Raw genomic sequence first — 22,980 nt, forward strand, 5'->3', positions numbered from 1 at the left:
GGTTTATATTGATTTCCTCTTCTGCCCTTCAAATAAGCACCCAGCTCGTTTCCCCAGTACGTGCAGGGAATCACTGGATGTCATACAGCCACTGTAAATGTAAACTTGCAGTCACTTCCTCCTTTTCCTTCTTGCTTCCAGTGCTGCCCCAGAATGACTTTTGGGTCCAGCCACCAGACAGGATTCTTCATATAGCAGTCCTCACTGGACTGAGAGCCCAACTATGTGTTTCAGGGAATTACGTGGCTACCCACACTCCACATTTCCTCCTCCATTCTTTCTTTTCAGACATAAACTCGGCTTCTTTGGCTGCTGCTTGTGGGAGCGAGGAGAATGCTGTGCCTAATGTGGTTGCGTGCCTTATTTAACTAAATAATACCAGGGAGGCTAAGGGAGCGGGGGAGGGGAGGTGGCAGCCACATGTCCCTTGTAACGTGTAATTAGGCCTTGACCCACTTATTCAACATCATCAAACAAGGCAGGAGGAAACAACGTAAGGCACACGTGCCAAATGGGTCAAGCCTTGTGCTTTGATCAGCATGTTAAGCATGTGGAATAAGCTTGAGATTGAGTTTCTACCGAAAGATAGAGATAAGAGGGCAAATGCCTGGGAAGCCATGGAGGTCCAATTGGTCAACAGCAAAGCCTGTTTGGGGTTGTAACAGGAAGTCACAAGTCCCAACTTCCAAGGTTGGCACAGTGGCTGCACCAGAATTCTTAGCTAAGATCCCACTGTGATTTCAAATGTAAAATGTTTGCTTGATTTCCCCATGTAACTCCTATGGCATTTTTGCTGTGGACTGCAACATCCTTCTGCAGCATGGAAGGAGGAGAGGGAGCATCTATGGCAGGCATCCCCAAACTTCGGCCCTCCAGATGTTTCGGACTACAATTCCCATCATCCCTGACCACTGGTCCTCTTAGCTAGGGATCATGGGAGTTGTAGGCCAAAACATCTGGGATGCCTGATCTATGGGATGGCTTCCGGAGTGATTCTCACATGTGTGTGTGCACCTACATCTTGCTGCGATGGGTCATTTATGCAGCTGGGATATTGTGAAGTGTAACTTTTCAGCAGTCCAGATTCAGCTCATAGGATACTTGGCAAACATGGCAATAAGATATTTTTACCCGGGGTGGGGGGATATTTCCTGGGAGCATTTGGCAGTCTAATGAAAGAAGAGAGTGAATTGTTGCATTCTGTCCTAGGTGGTGAGAGATAGTATTGTCCTACATCGTAGGATCATTGTGGAGGGAAACGGGATAAAGACAATAGAGCACTTAGCACATTAAAAGCACATTGTAAACAATTAAAGATATTATTGCCATATGACTGGGCAGATGGAAGTGGCCTCTTCATAGCAGATGTTGGGCCCTCCCCCTGCTTCCTTCCAGCAAACACATTTTCCACTCATTGCTCTGCTATCTAAATATTGCTTCTGCCCTGTAGGCTGTCTGGGCATCTCTGGCCTTCTGGAGTCCTCCCACTCCTGCCTTGAAAGTTGCCCAGAACAATGGGAGACCTTTAGAAAAGGTTGTGATTAGCTAATTTTATTCTTTTTCTTTTAAAGGTATGTTTATTTAAACTGCTGCCCTTTCCTGTAGCAGGCAATGGGGTGGCTTGGTGCAAGATGCTGAGGACAAACAGTATGTGGGAGATGGTTAATCATCATAAACTACTTGTGAACCTTTCTGTGGAACCTGTTAAGAGACATAGACCTGGACCTTTTGGGTTGTAATACAGCAGTTTTCATATGGAGAGCATAGCTGCCAAGTTTTCCCTTTTCTCACGAGGAAGCCTATTCAGCATAAGGGAAAATCCCTTTAAAAAAGGGATAACTTGGCAGCTATGATGGAGAGGCATACTAGTGTGTAAAAAGAAAAGGCCAACCAAAAACTACAAGTCATTTTGACACCTGTAGTTGTTTCCTCAATTAAAGAGATGACTGGAATCTTCTAGAGGGAGAAGAATTGAGTTCCTGCACTCTTCAAATCATAACTTGAAATGTTTGTGGCTTGGCAAATGGAATGTTGCAAGTTCACTATTTCACATTCAGTGGAAAAACCTGTCTTGAGGACTAGAAGCTGTTTGTTGTCCTGCTACTATCACAGAAACACTAGAAAGGGTGGCCGTTAGAAATGTTCTACATTCATTCCCATATCCATTTGTGCACCAAGAAACCTCTGTGTATTCAGAGAAACTTGAGGTAGTTAGTTCATGCAGGGCACTGGCTAGTTTTCTACCTCAATATATGTTCTTATTGGGGAACCACTGATAAGCTTTTTAGGGACGCCAGAGTTCCTAGGAATACATGTTGAAAACCACAATATTATGGCTATTAGCACTTGTGAATGCATCTTTCCCATTTTGAAAAGCATCTCAAAACTGCATTTCTTTTAATCTAAGCCCTGTCTCTTTCTCTCTTGTATCCTGCTCCTCATGCTTTCATTTAGGAGAAAGGTGGATGTCAGGTGTGTATCTTCTATTTGATTGGCATAAACAATAAAAGCTAACCTGATCTTTGATGTCTAAACTATGGGGGAAAGGATTGGGAGGGAGAGCAATGTTATGCATTAAGTTTAAAGTCCTTATGGTTCTTCTCATTTGCAGACTCAGGAGTTTTAACATTGGTTTTGAGCATTTTTACTTTTGTAACCAAGCAGATGATATATTCTAGAAGTGTTGTTTCAACTGAATTTTAGATTTTGGAGTGTTATGTATGCATTTTTCTTGTTTCCAACTGGAATGTGGGGAGCGGAGGTGTCTGAGTTAGATAAATTCTTAGTCATGGTGATCAACCTTCTAATGGGAGAAAAATCAGAGTTCTGGGCAACATAAGCAGGCATCATTAAGTACCTGTGTATGAGTTGTCCAGTAGCTCAGGGGATTCCAGACTGCGGTCTGTGCACCAACAACGGTCCATGAGCTTCATTCAGAGGGTCTGTTACATGTCCACATTACATATTGATTTTGATTTTTGATTGCATTTTGACTGCCTCTTTTATTATATTGCATTTTACATTGGAATGCAAATTCAATAAATACGATAAAATACAATATAAGAAATAAAAGAAGCAGTAAAAAGGCAATTAAAAATCATACAGCATGTTGCACAGCAGGTGACAATTGCTACAACAGGCAAGCAAAATAGTTAAGTGGTTCAACAAGACCATCAGCAATTTTCAATTCATTGGGGGAAATGGGACCCCCTAGTACCATATGCCTTATTTGAGTAAAGTTTGCATATAGTTTAATAAGAACTGAGTATATACAGCTGGCTCTGCCTCTTCTGAAGAACATTAAAATCATGTAGGGATATCCCAGACTTCTTATTGTTCTGCTCAGGGCTGTCTTAAGCATATGCAGCGCCGGGGTGCAAAAATCCGGCTGGCACCCCTCCCCCTGGTTGCCCAGAGTTGTCAACCTTTGGGGGGGGCAGCACACTCTGGGCTAGCCATTGAGGCATGCAGACAGGGCAAAGCAGGGCACAGAGGAGTGTGAAGCAGCAGCGCTAGGCTGGGTAGCTCGTCGGGTGGGTAGTGTGCATGTCCCTACGCCAATCCCAGGTGTGCAGGAGGGCAGAGCCAGCCGGCTGCCTCAGTGCCTCACTGGCTTGCTTGCCCCTGAACACATGGTGAGCCCGGTGCCCCGGTGCCCCGCACCCCTAACACCTATGGTTAAGACGGCCCTGGTTCTGCTTGTAACCATATGGGTAGACATTCTTCCTGTGAGGGACAAATGCAACTTGGGAAGGAGATGAGTAGATTTCATTCCAGTTGAATACACAATAAACCATGGAAGAATTGGAACAGGAGTGGGATGCCTGTGGCCCCCTAGATGTTGTTCAAATAACTCTGATTCAGATGACTTTGAAAAGAATAATGGTGCACTATGGACTATTGATTGAATTGTGGTATTACAGGGAAGGAACTGCCTGTGTTGCCAACTGAGCTGGCTGTATCCAGCTAGCAAAGATTATGAGTGTGAAAGCACCATTCATTTAAGCTTATTATTCCAGCTCTTATATGATTTCATTTATCTCTTCCCCCATTCATTGCTTACTTGCCTAGGGCTATAATCCTACGCATACCTAGTCTGTTTAAATCAACTGTAATGGGATATAGGCAGATAAGTCTGCTAGTTTCTCTCTCTCTCTCATGGGGAAATGAAGGTGACAAAGGGTGTATTCCTCTTTCTGTTCTGCACACCTGCTGTTGAGATTCTTTTCACTGACCAAACTTCATGTTACTAGCCTCTGAATGCAACATGCATTCTTGAAGTTCATGATAGGAGGTGAGAAAATGCTGCAGGGGAAGGATTTTATATTTGGTCTAAACACATTTACCCATACAGGGTTAGCCAGCAAGCATTATATACCTGTTGAACCTTAAGACCTAGAAATTAAACATCCGTTTTTCCTGAGAACTTGCTGTTTGGCCTGGCAAGTATATATATACTTGCTCTCTCTCTCTCTCTCTCTCTCTCTCTCTCTCTCTCTCTCTCTCTCTCTCTCTCTCTCTCTCTGTGTGTGTGTGTGTGTGTGTAGTATATTTAATCCTACTCAAGGTCAGGCCAGTAAACATTCGGAGCTAAAGTTTCTCTTGCAATATTAATATTTTAATAATCTATTTGTGGCTTTTTAAACAATTCTGTGATGGTGCAAAGGAAATGGAGCTCTGCATGTTTTTTCTTCTTCTTTAGAGCCCTGACTTGAGGACTTTAATTTGGACCAGGTCAGAGTGCTAGAACCTGTTTTCATTGTCGAGGGCTTAGGCCTTGAACATATGAAGTAGCAAAAAATAGTTTGAGTGTGCATGCTGAGTGTTAGAAAATGTTCTTCTTGGTACCACCGAGCAACCACCACTAGCCTCCACATTTCAGGGATACATCAGACAGTATAGAGTCAGGTGCTTGCACATGGTGATATAATGAATCCCCGTAGCTTATGAATGGAAATATTCCAATAGAGGTTCTCTCTCTCTCCATGTTATGGTGGCTTTTGACCACTCCTACTGTTTCAGCACAGTGGTCAGAAGTGGTTCAACTTGTACATGTGGGGCATCAGTCGTTTCATTCAGATTGCAAGAATAGAACTTCCATGTGGCAAAACCAGATGGCAGTTTTTAAAGCACCATTTAGATTGTCGAGAGTAAGAGAGGCGGATCTGTCCACCAAGACCTGCCAAAAGGAGTTGCACAAAAGCACATTATTGCTGTTGCCTAGCTCTCCCTATCACAAAAACGAGTCTTCCACTGGATAGCGTCTGGGTGGACTGTGTTAAAAAGAGAGTGCCACTTGGTATAGCCAAATTATCATGATGCCTTGGCCAGCTCTGCCAAACTGGCAACTGTTTGCCTACCCCTTGCCGTAGAACTATCCTTGAACAGGTTTGCTTCCTTGAACTTCTCAGTATAAAAAACGTAAGTATTGCTGATATCCAAACTTAAATTTCGCAGGTAAGTATTTCTAACCTAAATATTTTCCTTATTTTTTTAAACCGCAGAAACAAAAATAGACATTTTTGAATACTGAAAGCTCTGGTTTTTGGCTGTTTGGCACACTTTCCAGGTACAAAGCAAGTGTGCATTCTTTTGCTTCAAAGGAACTAAATGCAATATTGTGAGCGCTGGCAGCTTCACAGCTGCCTCTGGTATAAATAACGCTGAGAACAGAATGGCCCTCATAGGAAGATGAGGTGGTTTTTTAAAGGCTTTGTACTGAAGCATGTAGAGGAGAAATGAGTCTCAAGCTATGTATTTCACAATATCCAATATCGCTTCACTGTTGGAGTTTAGGATAAGAGTGTGGTTCTCACAGAGATACTGTAGCAGTAATGAACTGCAATCTTTTGAATAGCTAAGGTGCCTGGCCTTCTGCCTAGCAACATGTTGCGAGGGGAGGAAGTTTCTGAGAGATACACGCTGCATTTGGCAGGTTGTGCTGACCCAGCCATATAATTCCATAGCTGTGGCTGTAGTTGCACGCCCCCCCCCCCCCAGTCAGAGGTATGCAGCGGAGAGGAAGCCATTTTTGACTGCCTTTAGTAGAAGTGGATACCTTTACTTGAAAAATAGATGAACATGGATAATTGCTTAGTACCGTACAAGATAGGTTCAGAAGTTCTGATCGTTCGACTTGTCGCTTATGTCTTTCCAAAGAAAGCAGCATCATGCAGTGCCTTGACCTAGCAGCTTGGCTCTGGAAAAAAAGTTTTATCTTAATAAACATTCTGTCTTAAAATTCATTGAGGTTTCCCAAGCAATGGATTTGCAGTGTGCGGATTAAACTGACCCAGACAGAAGTTGACTCTGGGTTTCCCCATTCATTCCAATGGAGAGGTCTATCTGTAGGCCTCTCATAGGAGCTGGCATGTCCTTCCACTGAAGTGGATAGGGAAGCACATATACCCTGGGGAACTTCTGAACCTCTCTAAGCAGTCACCAGATTGGGAGTGGTTATTAGTATTCCGACACCCAAAGATGAGAAGATAGCATGATCTCCCTACTTACAATGGATTTTCCTGGCATGTGCTTACCCAAGCTGTACTTTCCTGTGACATTAATCAGGATGGGGAACTTGGGGCTTTCCTTCTACTTGGATTTTTTTTTCCTTTTGCAGCTTCCTCTTCCTCATTTGTACCTCTTTATCTTCCTTCTGTTTTACACAGTTTAAGAAACAGAGCCTGGGTGAGGAGTACCTGTTATTTTAGAAGTGGTAGCTCGCGCATCACTGCATAGCAGCGTTTAGAATGCTTTCTGGCTATGCACTATGTGAAAATAGTGCCATATTAACAGCTAGCCAGGCATACATCTGGTGATTTTAGCCAGCTCTTCCTGCAGATCTAGTACAGTGGTACCTCGGTTTAAGTACACAATTGGTTCCGGAAGTCTGTACTTAACCTGAAGTGTACTTAACCTGAAGCGAACTTTCCCATTGAAAGTGACCTTGGGCTAGTCACACTTCTCTGAAGTCTCTCAGCCCCACCCACCTCACAGAGTGTCTGTTGTGGGGGAGGAGGGGAAAGGAGATTGTTAGCCGCTTTGAGACTCCTTCCGGTAGTGATAAAGCAGAATATCAAATCCAAACTCCTCCTCTTCTTCTTCTTCTTCTTCTTCTTCTTCTTCTTCTTCTTCTTCTTCTTCTTCTTCTTCTTCTTCTTATGGAATGTGGATTAATCCGTTCCAGATGGGTCCGTGGAGTACTCAACCTGAAGTGTACTTAACCCGAAGTATAAGTGTAATTGGTTTTGGAAGTCCGTACTTAACCTGAAGTGTACTTAACCTGAAGCGAACTTTCCTATTGAAAGTAATGGAAAGTGGATTAATCCGTTCCAGACGGGTCCGCGGAGTACTTAAACTGAAAGTACTCAAACCGAAGCATACTTAAATCAAGGTATGACTGTATAAGAAATTGTCCCTCTGCCAAGGCCAGCCAGATATTCGTTACACACACCTGATATACAGCTATGCATCTAGGAGTGTTTGTATTCACGGGTAGCCCCAAACATCCCCAGAACTCACTGTGTTTGGACTTCATTAGCCTGCATGGCTCTATAAACCTAGTTGTGGGGGTTATGGTAAGGCTGCCATATGTCTCAAATTTCCCAGACATAGCCAGGATTTGGCTGTTGAAAATGGCATCCAAGCGAAATTTCCGAAAAGCAGCTAAAATGTCTGGGAAAACCCGGATTTTCACTTTTTGAAATATGGCAACCCTAGATTATGGCCATGCATCCAATGTTTTAACTAGGACACTTCAGGGATAGAATGGGTCTAAATACACATTCTTTACACCACCGTATTTGCTATTACGGTTCTGTCGGGGGGGGAGGTGGTGGTGAGGGGAGTACCTGCTTAAGAGTTGCACTGCTTGCAGAAGCCACCTTCCCTCCAAGAAGTGCAGGGCAGTCTCATAAACCATCAAGTCAACCCCCTCCTTTATGCAGGGGTAGACAGAGCAGCCATAGCCAACTTTGTGCCCTTCGCCCGTGAGTCCTGGCTGGGGCTGATGGGAGTTGTAGCCAAAAACATCTGGAGTACGCCAGCTTGGCAAAGGCTACCTTAGAGCACCTTCAGCAGACAGTTGACAGGCTCTGCTTGAAGACCTCCAGCGTGGGAGAGCCCACCGACCCCTTGGGTAATTAGTACCCTTGCCAAACTGCTCTTCCTTTCCCTCTACTGTTCAGTCAAATTCTACCCCTCTCTAACTTAAGCCCCCTGGATCTGCTCCTGCCCTCTGAAGCAACAGGGAACAAGCCTCTGCTCTCTTCTTTGTGATAGCCCTTCATGTACAGCACATGTTACTAGCCTCTGGAAACAATAAATAGACAGGGCCTGGCAAACCTCAGTTGGCAGAGCATTCTTTAGGGAAGGCACCATTGCAGGGAAAGCTCTGCCCCTGGGAGTGTTGAGTAATCCAAGGTGGAATCTCCAGTGATGAGGAGAGAGTTTTCGCACTGAAAGGGTTTGCCTTGTAGCCTTGTGAACCCCCCACTCCTTCCACACTTATTTGCATCCCACTCTTCCTCCAAGCAGCTGAGGGCAATGTGGCATATCTTCCTATTTTTATCTTACCCCTTTTATCCTCTCAACAACTCTGTATGCTTAGGCCACTTCAAACCATTTATTTAAGTGGTGTACAGTAAAATCGATCCCAAGCAAAGATTCCCCAGCTGTGAAGGCAGGGGTTGAGGCAGCCTCTCCAATAGGTAGGTTAAGCTGAGAGGAAGCAAGAGTGAGACCAGCTTGTTGAGAGTCACCTATTTTCATAGGCGCTGAACAGAGCTTTTGAACTCAAGTCTTGCCAGGCTCCAAACCAGGAAGATTTATCCTTCACAATTTGTGTCTCTGCTTAGTTATTCACTTGTCTGGAAGGTTGTGCTGAAAAGTTTATAATCTTCAGAAGATCTCTCTCAAGACTGCCTTGGAAGAAATTGCAGGGGTTAAGAACGAAAAGCTCAGCTTTCCCTTGTGGTTGCAGCAAATTAAACAGGGACACCAAAATATCACAGAAGGAGAGAAGGGAGCATCACTCATTTCTAATATTCAGGCTGCCTCTTGCAGCCTCTTCCTCGAGTGAATAACATTCCCACTGTTCTCTGGCATTCTTCCCACTTCTGCCCCAATTACAATAATTCTATTGGGTAACAGCCGTGTGTGAGAGAGCGGGGGGGCGGATATCTTGGAGCCCTTTTTAATGGGCTGGCATACCGTTTTATTTTGCCTGTCATTCCAAACCAAGTATTCCTTCCCATAGGAATGGATCCAGTTTCAGTGTGCTGGCACTATAAGGCCGAAAACAGTAACTGAAGCATTTTTGCAATTAATAAATCAGTTTGTTAACAGCAAATAAAATTCCAACAAGTTACATAAACAATATCAACATAAGGTCGTTCCCCCCATTTACATAATGGTCTGCATTCTGTGCAATAGCTGGGTAATCTTTCCCTACGGTGGCAAATCTATTGTGGGAAAATATATAATCACTAGGAGTTTACCCCTCCAACCCTTCAGGTAGCAGAGAGATGGGGAACCTTCAGGCCCAAATGCAATCCCCAGGCTTATCTGTCTGAGCCTCCCCAGGACACAAACCCTCACCAGCCGCACCTGCTTTGCCCAGGCCATCTTTCACCATACCTACTTTGCATGATCATTGAATGTTTCTGCCTGGCTAGAATGTGTCCTTGGTCTCTGATAATCATTGTTTTTAAAGGAAAAAAATATTGTCACTTTCCACATTTGGTATAAATCTGCACCAGGGACTAGCTTCTGCTCAGTTCATGTTGGGACTGCAGGTGTCAGGTGTGCTAATGGAATATGCCTGAGGTTTAGAAGACCCCTCTGTCTAAAAGCATGCTATCACCCATGCTCCCAACATAGGTGGGAAAGCTTATCATATGCAGGATTTACAAACCCAAACAAACATTTGGGCATTGGTGTAACCATGAATCCATCGTTTTATATAACCTCTCCATGGTGAGCATCTTCCTGATACACAGATTGCATACTTCTATCCATAGTACTGTGAATCTCCCATCAAACAACCTGCTGAACTGAGAGAGAGACATTCAGTTGGTGTGCGCCCACTGTGTAGGCAGCATTTTAAATAGCTCCCCTTCTTGGTTACTTCTGTGTACACCACTCTGTGGTACATGATTCTGCAGGGACTCATTTAAAACAGCCTCCACCGGCAGCTGTTTTGTGTGCGTTGGTCCTTGCAGTTCTCTGCAGCATGCACATCTGGCTTTACCAACTCATTTGCACATGTGGGCGGGGCAGGGTGTTTGCATGAAAAAGATGCCTTTTAGTGCCAGAGGCAGAAAAACCAAATGATAGCCCCATATATAAAACACAGTGTTTTATAGCATAATAAACACTAAACTATTTGCTACACTTTAATCAGTCACCTGCTGCCTTATTGCTTAAGGTTGGCGCCATCATTGTGAACCAATTTTGTTTTCTATGATGGGGCAATTTTATGTTTTTTTTGCAGATGAGAGGAACTATTTCACACATCCTCCCCCTATGATAATGAAGTGGTGATGTCACCTGTGTATGTTGCAATGAGTATTGTAGTCCCATTTCCTTATGGTAGCTGTGTTGGCCAGGCTGGTACCATGATTTCACCAGTCTGATTTTCAATTGCATTAATCCAATGGCGGTATATAGGTGGGGGGAATAGGTTCCTTTATAATTTCCAGTCTGCCTGAGTTTCTGGTTGACCGTCCCTGCAGACACGGACACTGGAAGCTAGAAATTTGTTCCTATTCAACTAAGCAAACATGAGCACTGTGTCAAGGATCCTGACCAGTACAATTCCACTTGCCCCTGAGTATGGCTGATGGCTGGCAAACTCATGGCAGTTGCATTTCATGTTGCAGATACAACAAACCTGGAGTGAACTGCAGATGGCTATTAAAGTATGATAAAAAAAATAGCTAGCATAAAAATTGTCTTTGCCACCACTTGGCTCCCCCAAACTAGTTTTTCTGGAGTTGTCCACTAGACCTTGAGAAAGCTGCTGCCAGTTGCTGGCTGCTGGATAGGTCAGGGGTCCGACTCAGGGTCATATGATGTGTCCAAGTTTCAGATGCTGCTCACTTTGTGGAGCTTCCTTCATGCTTCTTAAAAAGCCTGTGAGAAATAGCACTTGATTGTCTTTCGATGGTGATGCATAATGTGGCTTGTTTTCAAGGTTATATATAATCCTTCCTATACCTTCCCAGGATGTGGGGAAGATTTTGCCTTTTGTTTAGAAAGTTAACTCTGTGACAGGGGAGTCAGTAAAATTCAGAAACCTATGGAGGAAGAAACATTAGGTTGGCACTTGACCGGAGAGTACAGTTTTATCGTTCCCAGGCATTTTGGAGAGTTAGGCTAACTATTTTCCACCCGCTGCCTCCTTGCCAGTGGCAGTCTCTGTGTGATTCTGCAAGATAAAGACATTCCAAGCCACCTGGACATTCCTCGAGTGCTTTGGGGCTTAGTCATTTTAGCACAGAAAAGAAAAATGCAGACCTGGGGATTGGGATTGGGGGGGGGGGGTAGTCCTGCCTGCATTCTTCACCCTCTGACCTGCTTTGCCCCAGGATATATTGCATTTACAGTGCTATGTCCTGTGTGGGATGCTGATAGAGACTGCTTGGAAACACAGATTTCTTACCTGACACTACTGGGATCAGAACATATTTGGTGTATTAAATTCCTGTGTGGGTATTGCACTTTTGCCTTCCTGAATCCACAACAAACTATTCAGAATTCAACACTTCTGCAGTTTGGCATTACTTAGTTTCTTCTAGGAGAGACAGCAGCTTTACATAATTTGGTAGAGTGATGGAGCATGGCTTTGAACATCCTCTCCATCAAGTCTTGCTAGCTACAATTTTTGTAAGAGCCTGAGCTTGCTGCTTCTGAAGTCACTGGGTTGTATCCATTCCTAGTCATACTCAGAACAGATATGACCTACTTAGATCCATTGATTTCTGTACTTACTTACTGAAAGTAGAATGTACAGTAGTTGGATAGAACCCAGCATGGTATGAACATGTGTGCCCAGCGAATTCTAGGCTGCAAGTAGAATTGCAAAGTAAGATACATTTCCTTACAACTTGTCTTACTCGGTTCTGGTCTCTTCTACGTTCTTCTCCAATAAACAGTTGGTTAATAGACATAATGGCCCCAATCTTATAACCATGGTTAAAAAAAATTGGAACAGGCTGTAGAATTGTGCATTGATTCTACCCTTTCTTGCCTACCCCCCCCCCGCCGCCGCCGCCGCCGCCGCCCTCGCCTTGGCTATATCCATGACTAAACCTATCGAGATTGACTAAAGCTAAGTTTAGCTAAAGCTAAGTTTAGCTAAAGCTAAGTTCTCGAAGCTACGAACATGAGTTTGACCAAATTGCGGGAGGCAGTGCAAGACAGGAGTGCCTGGCGTGCTATGGTCCATGGGGTCACGAAGAGTCGGACACGACTAAACGACTAAACAACAAGTTTGTTAAATGTGTGTTTCACATTTCTTTCCCTTTACATTTCTGCTTGATGGAGGAGTTCTGTGCAACTCAGAAGATTGCATAATCCTCAAACTACATTGCCTTACCTATTCTGCACAGCTTAGCTCAGGGGTCGGCAATTTTTTTTAGCTGTGGGCCGGTCCACTGTTCCTCAGACCTTGTGGCGGGCTGGAGAAGCAGCACCGGGGGAGGGGAGCTGGAAGAAGAGGCGAGGGGGGCAAGTAGTCCTCCCCAGCCCCAGCCGCTGCACTTACTTTCCCAGGGGCTGCCGCCACCACCACCACCGCTGCTGCTGCTTCTCATGGGTAGGCAGAGTGAACTCGTCCGCTCCGCTCTCTGGGCCACAGGAGTACCAGGGCAGCAGCAGCAGCGACAGAGGGAAGATGAGCAGTGTGAAAGGGCTGGCTCCGGAGAGGGGCTGCTTAAAATGGCACTCAGCCAGCTCAGCCTAGCCCCCGCCCTCCTCTAGGCAGGGCGGGGAGAAGCCAGGAGGAGGGAGGGAGGAGGCGCCGCCACGGTGTGTGTGCGGGAGGGGGGGAATGGAATGGCGCAGGGGGGGAAATGGTCCAGCCCAAATGAACAGAATCCCCACTCCGATCTATGGACAGTCCACGGGCCAGATCCTGGAGGCAATTGGGCCTGATCTGGCCTGCGGGCCTTAGTTTGCCGACCCCTGGCTTAGCTTATCCAACCGAGTAGCATTTTGTCTACCGACTTCAGATGCAGCATGCTTGTGCCCTTTTCTAGGATATAGTTTCTCCTTCATTTCTTATTCTCTCCACCCCCCACCCCCCCGGGCTGCATGTATGTACTCTAGTGTTATGTTCCAAGTATTGCTTTATGCTCTAGTGTTTTTTTTTAAATAAAAAAACTTTTGCTTTTGAGCTCTGTGTTCCCTTTTTATTATCACAATTTTTCTTTTCTTTTTTGTTTTGTTTTGTTTTGTGTGCCTATTTCCTCCCCATTCCCAACCCTGCTTTCTTGGACTTCCAATGCTTCATACAGCAGCCAGATTTGGTTCAGATTCAAATGGCTCCAAAGGTATTTTCAATGGGTACTTGACATGCCTTTTTAAGTAAGGAAACTCCTTGTTTAAAAGGATCTTGTGTTATTTGTCATTTAACCAAACTCATAAGGTGCCAGCTGTGGAATCTCAGATAATGACACAGTTCAGTTGCTATGGAGACCACCTTATTTGCTTGAGTTATCCTCATTACCGGCACTCCAGTCATGGGTTGAAGAGCTTGCTGCAAAGAAATCCTGCATTGTTTGATTGGAATATATCACATAAATCATGCAAAACTGTTTTTGTTGGGTGAATGGGTTTTTATTTAGTCAACATCCTCTTCTTTTTGTCTAAGCCAGGATGGCCAGTCCATGTTCTGCAAGCTAGGGATGGGCACTTCTGTCTATTTTGGTCTGTGTCCCTTTTGCATGGTTTCACCTGTAATTCCATTCCGATTCATTTCCACATTAATCTGATTTTTTAATTAAAAAAATCCTCTCAATATTTATTTAAGTATGCATTTTAATACATTTAATAATAAAAAATGTATTTTGAAAGACTATAGATATTTAAAAGTGTTTTTTGATACATTTAAATGTCCAAGAACAGTGTTGCAACTTTTGGAGAAGTGCAAAATGCAATGAATAGCAAAATTCCATCCTGCAGATTGACCCCGAGTTATTTGTGCAGGAATTCGCAAAGGTTGAATTCCTCAAGCAACTCTAGTGCAAATCAGATTTGGCTCCCAGCAGCCCTGCCAAATTTGAATGAATGTATGCTTAAGCCACCTTGGCAGAATTTTTATTCAGAAAGGTGGGATATAAATGCCTTAACATAAATAATAATAACATTTCATAAACTGTATGTATTTTCTGTACATTTAATGTTGCTTTCTCTTATACCTTCTGGAAAAGCAAAGGGATTGCCTACTGATCAGCTTCGAGGGGAGGGACAAGATTGTTCAGGAAGTACCTTCATGTGTACACACACACACACACACACACACACACACACACACAAAACTGTTGGTTACCATCATCTTCTTTGTTGAGCTTCACCATCCACAAAGGGGTTGCAGAATTCTGACCCACAAGCAAACATAGAGTAGGCCACAAGTATACATTTTGACCCGCCCTAGTCTAAGCAGTGGGGTCAAGAGGAACTGGATTGGAATCCAATCCAGGGGAGTCTTGGGGAGTCTGGGGATGCCAGTGAGTTGGGAAGGTAATTTGACCTATTTTGTCTTCACTGATGTATTCCTTTGTTTTGTGTTTTGCAGGGAAGGAGATTGGTGGCTGGCTCACTCGCTCACAACTGGCCAGAAAGGCTACATCCCCAGTAACTATGTTGCACCCTCAGACTCCATCCAGGCTGAAGAGTAATTGAAATATTTTAGATAGTTTTGATAAACAGTGCAACGCTTCTGCCAGGCCTTCTAGCTTCTAACCCAAGCCTTCTAGCCATAACGGTCAGGGGCACCCCTCATTTCCCCAGATAATTCCTGACTTTGTGTCACACATGTATTGATCCTTTAGTTTCTGGGCGGAAGAGTGGTCTCAGACTGAACACTGTATCTAGAATTCTCGTATCACTTTGGACACAATGCTCTGAGGTTGAATCAGTTCACTCATACAGCTTTAAGCCAACTTCAGTGGTCAAGAGTGGAGTAATTGAGTGATGTGCATGGCTAATTGGGTCTATAGCAACTTGCTGGCTTTTAAGATATGATTAGTCTTTCCTTCCTATTAGATGTTCAGCGCCATTTTTGAAAAACACTGGTTTCTTGGGGGAGGGGGACACACTAGTGAATACCACAGTATCTGAAAAAAATAATGTCAATGATTGTATAAAGCACATGCATCTCTCAGAGAGAGACCTAATGACTCATGAACTGTTTACTATGTGTTTCTCACTCCCTACACCTGGCTTGGGGAACTTCAGGCCTTCAAGATGTTGCTTGACTACAACTCCCATCATCCTTCACCATTGACCATGATGGCTGAGGATAATGGGAGCTAGAGTCCAACCACCTCTAGAGAGTTACCTAGCCCTGCCCTCAGTGGACCTTTCATACCATCCAGTTCTGTTTATGAGGTACAGTTCTTAATGTCCTGCATGTACCTACTGAAGCTATTCAGTTTATTTAATACTGAAGTTTGCTTTCCAACTAAGTCACTTTTGGATAGTACACTACTGGATATTTCCACCTTACTAGTAGGTAAAATGTAAAGGTAAAGGGACCCCTGACCATTAGGTCCAGTTGCAGACAACTCTGGGGTTGCAATGCTCATCTCGCTTTATTGGCTGAGGGAGCCGACGTACAGCTTCCGGGTCATGTGTTCGCTTCTGGCGAACCAGAGCAGCACATGGGAACACCGTTTACCTTCCCACTGTAGCGGTACCTATTTATCTACTTGCACTTTGACGTGCTTTCAAACTGCTAGGTTGGCAGGAGCAGGGACCAAGGAACAGGAGCTCACCCTGTCGCAGGGATTTGAACTGCCGACCTTCTGATTGGCAAGCCCTAGGCTCTGTGGTTTAACCCACAGCACCATTTTTTTTGAACTTCTGGGCAGTTTAGCATCTGACAGAAATATTTATGACTATAAAAATGAGCTTGCTCTATGGTTTGTTACCTATAAAGACTCATTCATACATGGAGGTTACCATTTGATCATTAGAGTGGAATAAGTGTTTATGTATGAGTGCTAGCATGACATTGGTGTGCTTCTTAGAACGGGTTCAGAATCTTCAACATTTTTGCACACCGTCCAGGAAAATTTCACAGGATTTTGAAACACCTCCCAACTTGGTGGCCTGTTTCTCCAATCCTCGGATGACCTTTTGGCGAAGTGCCTGCTTGGAACGGGTTTTGTTTTTCACATTGCAGCTTTTGTGGCAAGGAGAATCTAGAAAACTGTGGTGACGAGCCCCCAACTTTCCAGTGATCTAACTTAATATCTGTAGATGGAATAAAAGTCTGTAAATTAGAACTCCTTCATACAAAATGCTCCCCCTCACACTGATATCACCCCTGTGTAAGAAACAATGTGCACCAAAGGAGCGGCGGATGATCAGGCCCTTATTAGAGAAACACTGTTGAATGAGTATTCAACACTTCTGGGGCCTAGTCTGGCCCATAGATGCCTCTCACAGGACCATGGATCAGGACAATGTTTTCCTGGCATGAAAACACATGAGCTTCCTTCAGCCTTGGTGTTCACATATTTATCAGGCTTTAAGGAGTTAAGAATCTAGCAGCCCTTGGCAAAATTTAGTGCATTTCAGAATGTCGTCTTTTATCCTAGGATAAGTGATTTATGTAAGAACTCAAAAAGAGCTCTGCTGGATCAGAACAAATGTCCATCTATTTTAGCATTGTTTGTTGGAAGAAGCTAGTCAGATGCCTCTGGGAAACCCACAAGCAGTGTGTGGAGTGTTCCTATTCAGCGCCTTCCTCCAGAAAACTGCAATCTTATTCTCCCACAACCTGCGTTTTCCAGTGTCCCCCCCCCCCAAAAAAAAAGTCAGTCAGCATTTTATATTGACTGTACTTAATCCTTATTTGCACATTTTTGGGTTTCCCCATTTAGTTCCCCCCCCCGCCCCCAGTGATATGTTACTTCTACAAACCTTCCCCCAAGCCTACCAACACCTCTTTTGTTTGTGGGCAGTGCTATTTTGGTAACATAAGCAATGACATTCATACTTGAACATTGAATATTGGAAATAGGAATTGTAGCCTTTATACTCCATGAATTTGTCTAAAATCCTCTTTTAAAGCCAAGCGAGTCAGTGGTTTTCATCACATCTTATGACAGTGATTTTTCACATATGAGTTATGCATTGTTGCACTTCTTTTTCCCCTTCTTTTTCCTGTCGCGAACCTGCTAATTAATTTCAAATTTGCAAGGTATTCCTGGGAAGGTCATAATTATTCTTATATTTTATAGAGCCCTACTTTCAAGCTCTTGACCCAAAGAATGAGAGCTTAGCACGTCAGTTCAAACATTCAGAAGAAAAGTGTGTAGTCTTGCTTCCTGTTGGTCAGAAGCCCTTGGCCCAGGCACTTGCCATGTAGAAGTTGTGCACTAATAAGAAGATTGATCCTTCAATATTTAAAAAAGTTAACAGTGACTGGAAGAACTTGGCAAAATGGGACCTCTCCCATGCTCATGTGTATTCCACTATTGTAGGTGGTATTTTGGCAAGATAACCCGCCGAGAGTCAGAACGGTTACTACTCAATCCAGAGAATCCCCGGGGGACATTCTTGGCAAGAGAGAGTGAGACAACAAAAGGTAATGGCAATTTATTTAACATCTCTCGAAATAGCAGTTTCTATGAGAACAAGCTGGTGTTCAGAGCTCACTTCCCTTGCATCTGGGACAGTATTTGGTTTTCCATGTTCATAAAAGACCGTTTCCTAAACTTCTGATAGCTGAAGTACATTCTTTGTTTCCAAGTTTAAATTGGGAAGTAAAGCCCAAAAGACTTACTTTAGCAGGTGTAAGAATTTGGTGGCCTCAGATGATCAATAAAGTGTGTTTCTGGGCAAGTCGCCATTCTGACTCAACCAGAGATGCACTAAAGAGCTGCTTCCAAGTGCAGGTATTTCTGCTGCAAAGGGAGGGTGAGGAGGGGCCTACACAGGTCCGGCTCTAGGGGTAGGCTGGGTGGCGCGGGGCGACAGGGTGCCGCGCTGCGCCCGCCCACCAGGACGGGGGCGACAGAGTGATCGCCGCACCAGGGCGCCCGACATGCTTGAGATGGCCCTGGGCCTACAGACACAAGGATATGGACGCCCTTGGGCTGCTGAAACTACTTGGGGAAAATTCAGAATGTTAGTATGAACTTGCTCCAGCTGGTCTCTTATCTTGAGATACTTAACTATGATAATAACAAGCAATAATAATTGGTGAGTAACGCTGGCATTTCAACATTATAGCTGCCACAAATGTGCGTGGACTCACTTTTCATTCTGGATAGTTCTACAGCATTGGAAGTTTTCAATTCCAGAGCCTGGAGCTTGTACAGTCCTCTGGTCCTTTTTAGTTCTGGCCCAAGGCTCTTAATATCAGGTATCTTAACTCAAGAGTGTGTGTTATTGTTATGTCCATGTTCCCCTCCTCACCCTCACCCTCTCTCCTTGTATGCTAGCCATAGTCTGTTCTATTAACCAATCAGTAATCTCTCTGACTCCCGCCCTGTTCTGATTTGATTGGTGGAGAACTGGATGGGATTTAAATATCTAACGTAAACAGAGATTCTGGTCCTGTGCCTGTCCTCTTTACAAGGGAATGGTGCTGAAACTGGGTCACTGAGCTGGGAATAGCTGGGTAACCAATGGCAACAAGGAACTCTGCAGTTCCCTCCTATCCTTGCTGCCAGGGGCAGTTTGTTGTTGCGTTTATAGGAGCTGTTTAATGAAGTTTGTGTTTGGGTGTGAGTGGCATTGTAGGAACCAGTTGGTGGTAGCAACACACGCGTGCCAGAAATAAAAGCCATGTGAGCAGAGTTTAGCTCAGGATGTCCTTTGCCCTGCCCTTCCCATTTCTGTCATATGTGACTGGCATGTCAAGAAGGGCATAAGCGCATGGAGGGATCAAGCATCATTGCTGTGAGCAGGTCAGGTATTTATTAGGGTGAGGAGAGAGGCACTGGAGATATAGCAGGAGCATGTGGTTACGACACTTCAGCAGTGACAGAATGTCTGCCAGGCATATTCTGTTCAATATATTCAACTCAAGATTTCTCTGCTCTTCTCTGAAATTATCTCCGATGCCATATATACAAAATCCTCATGTGCGATCAACCCAGGAAACTAGCTTCTAGTTCTTGTGGATGTGAGAATAGATTTGAGAATTCAGTTGTGTAAGCTGGAGAAATGGCTAAACAACATTTCCAGATGTTGGAGGAAGACCTTGGTGCTGTGCGTGATCCCTAGCTCCTCCTCATGACTAGTAGAAGCATAAAAATTTAAACAAAAACGGAAAAGCATGCTTAATTTGAATAATTCATGCAGGTTGCAGAGTTCAGCTTTTTCTCACTTCAGAATCTGGATATCCGGTGCTGTTGCCAATTATCTCTGCATAGAAAGTTTTGCCCATGCAACCTCAGTAACCTGGTGGTTTATTAGGTTGTGGATGTTTTTGCCTGGAACTAAAGTTGGGAGCTGACATACAAATAATGTGTGATGTGTAAGACACTCTGTGGCTAGCCATGGAGCAGAAGGAATGGGGTGGTGGTGATTCCATTGAGGACAAAAGCAGCAGCCAATGTGACCAGGATGTCTTTTTAACAGGGATCACTCTCTAAATTCATTTGCACAACAGAAGCTCTAGTTTCTTTTCTTCCCCCTTAGCCTCCAGAGGGGGCCCCCATCTACTCTGGAGCCCCCCCCCACCCTCTGGAGCAGATGTTAGGAACATACAAGAAACCAAAGGAGAGGAAGAGTTAATACTGTAATCCTATGTTTTACTAATGGCCTTAAACTTTACAGAACATTAATATCGCATTCAGGTACTAAATAGTTCATTCACATTCTTAATTGCGGTCAATGTATAGCAGGTACCACACAAGAAATTGAGGAATGAGCTCTTTTCAAAAGCCAGTTTCAAAAATGCTGCTGTCCTGTGTTTTGAAAACCTTTGCCCAATAATCCTAGCTTCCACAGAACTTGTGTCAGCTTTTGGGTGTTAACGCAACAACAGTTTCCCCATATAATTGGTGCATAGCATTAGCAATACAGGAAGAAAGGACAATTCCCTATAGATTTGCTGCCAGTACCTATTTCCCTCCCCTTGAGGTGCTGCAGCAAAGGTCTCTGAGGTTTACGTTAACCCTGCACAAATTAGCTGCTGAAGTTTGACAGGATCAGAGTGGAAGCTGAGCCAGCTGGAGGCCATAATTAGACAGACCTGGCCTTGCCAGCTGCTTTTGTTCTTCAAAGGTATCTACTCTGCATCCTGCCCCCCTCCCTTCATATGAATTCTGCTGTGAAGTTACTAATCTGCTGACGGCAGCACCAGCTCTCTTTCATGGACATGTCATGAGGACATGTGAGAGGCTTCCTTGAAAACCTGTGTGTTCAACATTTTCCCCATCCTAAAGTGCCACAAGGAAATGATGAATAGATAAGGTTTTTAATCTATTAGTTTTCCTATACTTGGTTCTCATTTTTTACAAGATGGACCATCTCACATCTGTGCTGGCTGAATCAGGGTATATGCATATGCTACATAGGGACATGGGAAGCTGCTTTTTATTGAGCCAGACGATAGGTCCATCTAGCTGAGTACTGTCAATGTTGATAGACAACATACTTCTAGAATCTCGGGCGGGTCTCTCCTGACCTACCTGGAGATGCCAGAGATTGAGCCTGGGACCTTTGGTTTGCAAAGAAGACATCTGAAGGCAGCCTTGTTTAGGGAAGTTTTTAATGACTGATGTCTTAATGTATTTTTAATCTTTTGTTGGAAGCCGCCCAGATGGGCAGGATATAAATAATATATTATTATTACTATTATTATTATTATTATTATTATTATTATTATTATTATTATTATTATTATTTAATCAGGGACTCTACCACTGAGCTACAGTCCTTCACCTCTTCTTTGTTCCTTGGGCATCTAAACCAGGGTTTCCCAAACTTGGGTCTCCAGCTGTTTTTGGACTACAATTCCCATCATCTCTGACCACTGGTCCTGCTAGCTAGGGATAATGGGAGTTGTCACCCAAAAACAACTGGAGACCCAAGTTTGAGAAACACTGATCGATTCTAAACCTTTGCAATGCTGTTAATATTTTATTCTAACCTTTGAAATAATAAATAATGCTATTCTCTTGGTAGTCAGTTCCGCTACGTATTGGCTGCGAAGTATCTCTTAAACCCAATCCTGAGCTGTTTCTGCTTTTTTCTGGTAGGTGCCTATTGCCTCTCTGTCTCAGATTTTGACAATGCCAAAGGACTCAACGTGAAGCATTACAAGATCCGCAAGCTAGACAACGGTGGCTTCTACATCACTTCCCGCACACAGTTCAGCAGCCTTCAGCAACTGGTGGCCTATTACTCCAGTAAGTGCCATTTCGGCTTCTGATAATGCAGAATTTCTTTGCAGAATACAGAGGCTCTGTCTAAGGTACCTTGAACTAAAAAGCAAAAGTGAACCTGCTTGGACAGCATCTTATGGGCACCATACGTACTTAAAGAGATTGCCACCCCCTACCATAAAACAGCATATTGGCTCCATATATTGGCTCCCTGTATATTATTCCATGATAATTAAGCAGACTGATCCACCATGATTTTGAGCATCAGTGTGTCTGGCTTGTAACCAGAAGGTTGGTGGTTCGAGCCCACCCAGGGATGGTTGTGGGCAGAATTTCCTGCATTGCAGGGGGTTGGACTAGATGACCCTGAGAGCCCTTCCAACTCTAGAGTTCTATGATTCCATGAAATCAAAAGGTTGCAATGGTATTATAGTCCAGCTGCCACTGCACCACAAAGCTGCAAATCTCAGTTTGCCTGATGTCAAGCAGGATGGCAAGGCTGAACAAGGTGCGCCCTTTCAATAGGTTTCTGCTGCAGAAGAAAATAAGTTGGAAAGATACATATTTTCTGGATACTTCTGACTTGGGTAGACACTGGCAGAGTGTTAGAGACAGGAAGTGATTGTCAGATGACGGTGGTGAAGAATGGTAAATAGTGCAAGAGAGAGCTGGGATGAAAAAAGAAAGTCGGTTTACATTTGGTAATTGAGATGGTAGGGAAAAGAAGCTGGGCAGCTTCTTGGATGATGTCCTTTCTTCAGACATAGATGGTTCTGATCATGTTGGTTGTACTTCATTGCATCCAAGGAAATATGCAGTTCCTAATTGAATTATGGGATTATTGTTTGCTGTGAACTGGCCCTAAATTGACCTGCCACTTACTGAGTCCCAACTGAACAACCATTTAGTTGTCTTCAGAGCTGCAAGATATTAGTTGTTTCCAAAAAAATGTGCACTTCTACCTGATAATGTAGAATTGTGGGCAACTATGAAATGGTTATAAGATTCTGGCAGCAACCTGGAAATTCTGGTGGGCAATCGGTATGAAATCAGACCAAGACATATATATCTGACTTTCATAACTGTATTTTAAGATTTTAAAATCTTTCACTTCTTAGCATGGTAAGATGTTTGATGAATCATAGATAGTGCTTCTGAACTTGTGATAGGTTTCTTTCTTTTATGTTGGAGTCAGTATATGGCATTATGAACCTGGTTCTAAGAGGACTCTTTTTGGGAAATTACTGTTTTTTGCAATTTCTTTTCTCTGAGTTAGGTAGAACAATTAAGTAGGGCAATGAATCCTTATAGGAAATGCAGTCTGAGACACCTTAGAAAGTGTTCTGGTGCTTGTCCCATTTAAGTGCTTCCTTGGGATTTGAAGAACATTTTATATAGAAAAATCTCA

The 22,980-nt window shown here is 43.8% G+C and overlaps 1 protein-coding gene across 2 annotated transcripts in view; it reads left to right on the forward strand.

Moving 5' to 3' along the window:
* SRC (SRC proto-oncogene, non-receptor tyrosine kinase) overlaps positions 1-22,980 on the forward strand; it is a 96,722-nt gene that overhangs the window by 60,956 nt on the left and 12,786 nt on the right. Inside the window, exons 5-8 of one of the 2 annotated variants that reach the window (XM_060277273.2) lie at positions 2,455-2,472; positions 14,798-14,896; positions 17,715-17,818; positions 21,447-21,596. In XM_060277273.2, the coding sequence (XP_060133256.1) occupies positions 2,455-2,472; positions 14,798-14,896; positions 17,715-17,818; positions 21,447-21,596 (371 nt within the window). The remainder of the gene's footprint in view (positions 1-2,454; positions 2,473-14,797; positions 14,897-17,714; positions 17,819-21,446; positions 21,597-22,980) is intronic. The other variant, XM_035122157.3, reaches the window with a different exon arrangement.

This window comes from Zootoca vivipara, chromosome 7 (genome assembly GCF_965207765.1).
Source record: "Zootoca vivipara chromosome 7, rZooViv2.hap1.1, whole genome shotgun sequence".
NCBI lineage: Eukaryota > Metazoa > Chordata > Lepidosauria > Squamata > Lacertidae > Zootoca > Zootoca vivipara.